We start from the raw sequence: 5,635 nt of genomic DNA, 5'->3' as shown, positions 1-5,635 counted from the left end.
TTACAAACAGTGAGCAGTATAATGACTGGTTACTGCCTCAGAAGTGACATTGAAGTCTGGAAGAGTTCTCACTGCACTTTTGACTATCAGCAAGAGCTTAATAGTGTTACTAAAAAAGCGTAATAATTACTATAAACTTAGGAATCCTCATAGGATCATCATAAAGGATAAAGAAACCATCTACTTGTCTACAGAGTATCACTACAAGATAGCACATCTTCATAGGTATGCAGACATCTGCTCAAAATGGCCTAAATAGGCAACAACTGTGGATGAGGGGCATTTTTACATTGCTGTGAGACCCAAGGCAGTGTCCTCCACTCCTAGCTCCCCACAATGCAATTTCCAGGCTCCTCCTCACAAGGAGGAGCTTCTGGTCCTTCAGGCCCTCAGTCCCTCTTTTCTGAGTTATCCTGTTACAAAACCAGTTTCAGTCAAGAAATGATTCTTCCCACCTACTCCAAAAGTTTCCTATCCCCAGACTGCCCCTTCAGTTGTCCTGAAGCTGAAGAGAAGTTTCTTTTCCCAGAAGGTACTTACATAGTCCAGGCGGGTTCCAAAAAATGTAGTCACTGGAAATTCTAGGAATGATCATCAGGCTGCTGTAAAGTGGATCCTGTTAACGTGCATCTCACAGTGCTCTTCCATAAATAGTGAATCTTCCAAGTCCAGTCAGCCTCATTTTCCATGCTCTTCTAACATATGGTTAATTTCCATGAGGCAATGACTTTATCTTTCTCATATGCTTTATGATAGACATTTGTTCGAAAGATGCAACGTATATTCATCTAAGTAACCCAAGTACAAACTGAAAACAACCAAATCAAACTTGTTGAATCATTCAGCTTTATTTATAGGACAATAGGGACAGAGTTGCTGAGCACAAAGGACTTATAGTCAGTATTTATCCTGAAACATAAAACCAGCAGTTGATAAGAATCATGAATACTGGATACTTGAAATGTATTTCACATCAGTAGGTATAATATAGGACAAAGAACATGTAGTCTCCGTGGCTTGGTTTGTACAACACTCTTTTAAGTACAACTTGTCTGAGTTTGTTCATCTGAATAAAATAAACATAATGCTGCCAGTTTTGTTACATATTTTGAGGTCTATCATATACATCTTACTTATTTTTCTCTTTGGCATGCATTATTTCTCTTTTCATGAAAATGTTATACAACACTATATTCTTCTACATTCCTCACTCATTTTCATCTGGTAATATTTGAGTGTGAACAAGAAAAAGTTTAATGAAAACTATCCTACCTTGTCACATTTTCAGAGTTGCACCAAGCATAAATAGTTGACATTATTTAAGACTTGAACATTGCATGAAGGATTTCACAAGTTTTTCATGATTGTACTAATTCTCTAGTGTGGAGCCTCAAATGTTGCACAGAAAACACCCTGGAAAAAACATATGCCACATTTGTCCCAACAGAAAATCTTTCCCCACTAAAATACTTTAGATGTTTCCATTGACATGAAATGAAGTGAAAGATATTTCTGCATGCACTACGTTTGTTAAGATTCTAACGAGTATGAATTTTCTGTTTTATTCTAACAGTTTTGCCAAAAGTAAAGGATTTACACTTTAAATATATTTAAAAAAGTATTCCCTCCTGTAAGTATTCTCTAATAAATTTTAAGATGATTTTTCTTGGTAGAGGGTTGTCTCATTTACTTCATTCATAAAATTTGTATAATGTGTAAAATCTCTGATAATTTCACGGATTGATATTGTGGGTAATGCATTTGTCACAAACACCTTATTTGTAAGTTTTATCTAATGTATGACTTCTCTGATGCCTTCTGAGACTACCTATACGGCTAAAGTATTTGTCACATTCATGGCATTTGTAAGGTTTCTCTCCTGTATGGATTCTCTGATGAGCACTAAGATGTGATAGTTGGGCAAAGCATTTTTGACATTCTCTGCATTTGTAAGGTTTTTCTCCTGTATGAATTCTCTGATGAATTTTCAGATTGCCTTTTTCAGTAAAGCATTTGTCACATTCTCTACATTTGTAAGGTTTGTCTCCTGTATGCATTCTCAGATGTGTACTAAGATGGGATGTACTGGGAAAGCATTTGTCACATTCACTACATCTGTAAGGTTTTTCTCCTGTATGAATTCTCTGATGAATTTTCAGTCTACTTTTTGCAGTAAACCATTTGTCACATTCAGTGCATTTGTAAGGTTTTTCTCCTGTATGAATTCTCTGATGAATTTTCAGACTGCCTTTTTCAGTAAAGCATTTGTCACATTCTCTACATTTGTAAGGTTTCTCTCCTGTATGAATTCTCTGATGAGCACTGAGATGTGATAGTTGGGCAAAGCATTTTTCACATTCTCTGCATTTGTAAGGTTTCTCTCCTGTATGAATTCTCTGATGAATTTTCAGATTGCCTTTTTCTGTAAAGCATTTGTCACATTCTTTACATTTGTAAGGTTTGTCTCCTGTATGCATTCTCAGATGAGTACTAAGATGGGATTTACTGGAAAAGCATTTGACACATTCACTACATTTGTAAGGTTTCTCTCCTGTATGAATTCTCTGGTGAGTAATAAGATGCGATTGCCTGGCAAAGCATTTGTCACAGTCACTACATCTGTAAGGTTTCTCTCCTGTATGCATTCTCTTATGAATTCTCAGATTGCCTTTTACAGTAAAGCATTTGTCACATTCACTACACCTATAAGGCTTATCACCAGTATGAATTCGCTGATGACTACTAAGATGGGATTTTTGGGCAAAGCACTTGTCACATTCACTGCATTTGTAAAGTTTTCCTCGTGTATGAAATCTCTGATGCATCCTAAGATTGAATTTATGTTTAAAAGATTTTTCACATTCACTACATTTGTGAGGTTTCTTTCCTGGATAAATGCTCTCCTGACTTTGAAGACAGTCTCTCTGGGTAAAGCCCTGGTTAGGTTCACTACCTCTGTAAGGCTTCACTCCACTACTGTGTTTCTTCAGCAATGGTTTATGTTTAGAGAGAAAAACCTCATCAAATTCTGTATTTCTATTCTGTTCTTTCTTTCCTATGTGGATTCCGTGATTCAGACTAATGAGTGAACATACATTTAAACTGTTTGCACATTCTTTATACTTGCAAACATCTTTGGTGTTCCCAGTTTTAGGTATCTTTAGGTTTGAGAATTGAAGAGATGCATCTCTGTGGTTAGTTTTATGAGGTGTACTTTGGGTAGAATCATGAATACTTTTGCTAAGTTCATTGCATTTAGAAGACTTCTCTTGGATATTCACAGGCTCATGGACAATGTACAGTGTGTCTTCATCCAAGACCTTCTTATAATTTCCACATATGGGGTGATTTTCTGAAAAAAAAAAAGTTCAATTAGGGATGTCAGGCATTACTTACATGAGTATGAAGTGATTCAATAACCAGTGTTGGCTGAAGTTCTCCAGTCTCTATCCAGACACTGCCCCAACTGGGAATCCATTCCACATGCAGACAAGAAACAAAGACAGGATTGCTGACGCCATTAAGTGCTTACTGACAGGAGCCTGATATTGCTGTCTCCTGTGAGGCTCTGTCAGCACCTGAACAACATAAATGGATGCTTGCAGCCAATAGTTGAACTTACTATGTTTCCCAAATAGGGAAGTTAGGGAACGATTGAAGTAGCTGAATGGATTTGCAACCCGATAGAAAGAACAAAAATATCAATCAACCAGATATCTGGCCTCCCAAGAACAAAATCACTAAGGATTTTAGTACACATGGAGGGACTCATGTCACCAGCTATATATGTAGCACAGGATTGCCATATCTGACATCAATGAGAGTGGGGGTCCTTTGTCCTGTGAAGGCTCGGTGACCCAGCATAGGGGAATCCTAGTGCAGTGAGTGGGCATTGTGGGGTGGGTGGAGGAGCACTCTCATAGATGTAGGGGGAGGAAGCAGAGGAAGGTGGTTTACAGAGAAGAAACATGGAAGAAAATATTTGAAATGTAAATAACCACTTGGGAGGCAGAGGCAGGCAGATTTCTGAGTTTGAGGCTAGCCTGGTCTACAGAGTGAGTTCCAGGACAGCCAGGAATACACGGAGAAACCCTGTCTCGAAAAACCAAAAAAAAAAAAAAAAATGTAAATAACATTACAAATAAAAGAAAAGAAAATTGTACCTTGCAGAAGCTAGGACAAATCAGTGATCGATCTTATGAAATAAGTGATCGATCTAATGAAAAAGTAGATTTCTAAACAATGTATCACTAATATTATGGTTACAATTTGATTCAGCATGACAATGTGTAGCTAAGGTTAGGTATATATTTATGATGCAACTGACATTGACATGAAAACCAGTAAATAGTTTTATTTCAGTATCCTAAATGAAAGGATAAATAATCATGTCCGAGAACTAAACCAATTTTCAAAAAGTAAATAAAAAATTTCTCCATAACACCAGCTCTATATACATTGAAGCCCTTTGCAGTTTTTAAAATCATAAATGAGGGAACATTTTAAAGCAATAGTAAGATTAAAATACTCCAACTATTATATGTATAGAGATATAATTCCATGTTCTGAATATTTATTTTTTTGAACTTGAAAAACTTGAATCAAGCAGATTAGTGGTAAGGAGAGAGCTCAGAGAATATTGCACTGATTACTCTTCCAAAGAAATCAGAGTGATGTAAAGAAAACACAATGAAACATTATGATTTTAACCAGAAAAATTATGATTTTCCCTCTTTTGGGGGTCTGTAGACACTTCAGAGAGTTTGCATGAACAGAAAATGGGAATATTCAGTGAAAGAATCAGATGTCAAGAAGAAGTGCATTCTTACCCACAAACAATAGATTCCTGTAATTCTCCAACATCACATCCATGTACAATGCCCTCTGAGCAAAATCGAGACATTCCCATTCCTCCAGTGAGAAGTCCACAGCCACATCCTTAAAGGTTAATGGACCCTGGAATAGAAAATTACCTATTTACTACTGGATCAAAAGCTTTCCTTCATTAAAAAAGAATTAATTAAGATATACTTTGTGATACAAATGATTGAACAAAATATTGAAGCATGAATGTTTTCAAAAAGTTCTATGGAGAAGTGTCTGAAGTTATGAACTGCTGCTCTTCCACAGACAATCCATGCAATGACTTACTAGAATGTTCCCATTTAGAAAGGCTCTTACCTTTGTAAATTTTCTTTAGCTTACTAAGACCTTAGCAATAAATGAAAGATTGGCCACCATCACTGCATTTGAAAATTTTGTGTGCAGTTTGATCTGTAGAATATCTTTTAAAGTCCTCTATTATGACATTTGATTCTCAGCACCCACAATGCACTGCACAATGGAATGTTAAAACTAGTTCTTTAAAATCCAGTGATCTCTTCTGATGACTACTGGCAGGAGGAATACACAGAACTTATGCACATATTCAGGCAAAGGTAATCAACATATATTGAAGAAAAATGAACTTTAACTATAATAAAAAACTACTTCGTAAAACACTCATAGACTTCCTTGTATTTCTATTTCTCTTAAAGTGCATGATATTGAAAGGTATAGAAAATTTATAAAAGACATAGAAAGTTTTTATGACCCCTTGACCTGAGCCAAAATGTAGGCCAGCTGGTTGAGGAGT

General features: G+C 36.2%; 1 protein-coding gene across 1 annotated transcript; it reads right to left on the bottom strand.

Moving 5' to 3' along the window:
- Positions 1-824: 824 nt before the first annotated feature.
- Positions 825-4,950, bottom strand: LOC117709181 (uncharacterized). Its single transcript, XM_034503355.2, has 2 exons — positions 4,830-4,950; positions 825-3,352 (listed from the first exon to the last, which is right to left on the bottom strand). The coding sequence occupies exons 1-2, from the start codon at positions 4,870-4,872 to the stop codon at positions 1,776-1,778; spliced, it is 1,620 nt and encodes a 539-aa protein (XP_034359246.2). The 5' UTR covers positions 4,873-4,950; the 3' UTR covers positions 825-1,775.
- Positions 4,951-5,635: the final 685 nt, after the last annotated feature.

This window comes from Arvicanthis niloticus, chromosome 5, assembly GCF_011762505.2.
Source record: "Arvicanthis niloticus isolate mArvNil1 chromosome 5, mArvNil1.pat.X, whole genome shotgun sequence".
NCBI lineage: Eukaryota > Metazoa > Chordata > Mammalia > Rodentia > Muridae > Arvicanthis > Arvicanthis niloticus.
This window is presented reverse-complemented; position numbering and strand designations above follow the sequence as displayed.

Bases quoted from the DNA above. Each gene is read 5' to 3' on its own strand.
- LOC117709181 (XM_034503355.2), bottom strand. From the start codon at position 4,872: ATGGATGTGATGTTGGAGAATTACAGGAATCTATTGTTTGTGG. The intron at 3,353-4,829 runs GTAAGAATGCAC...TTTTTTTTTCAG, and splicing joins CAGGAATCTATTGTTTGTGG to AAAATCACCCCATATGTGGA.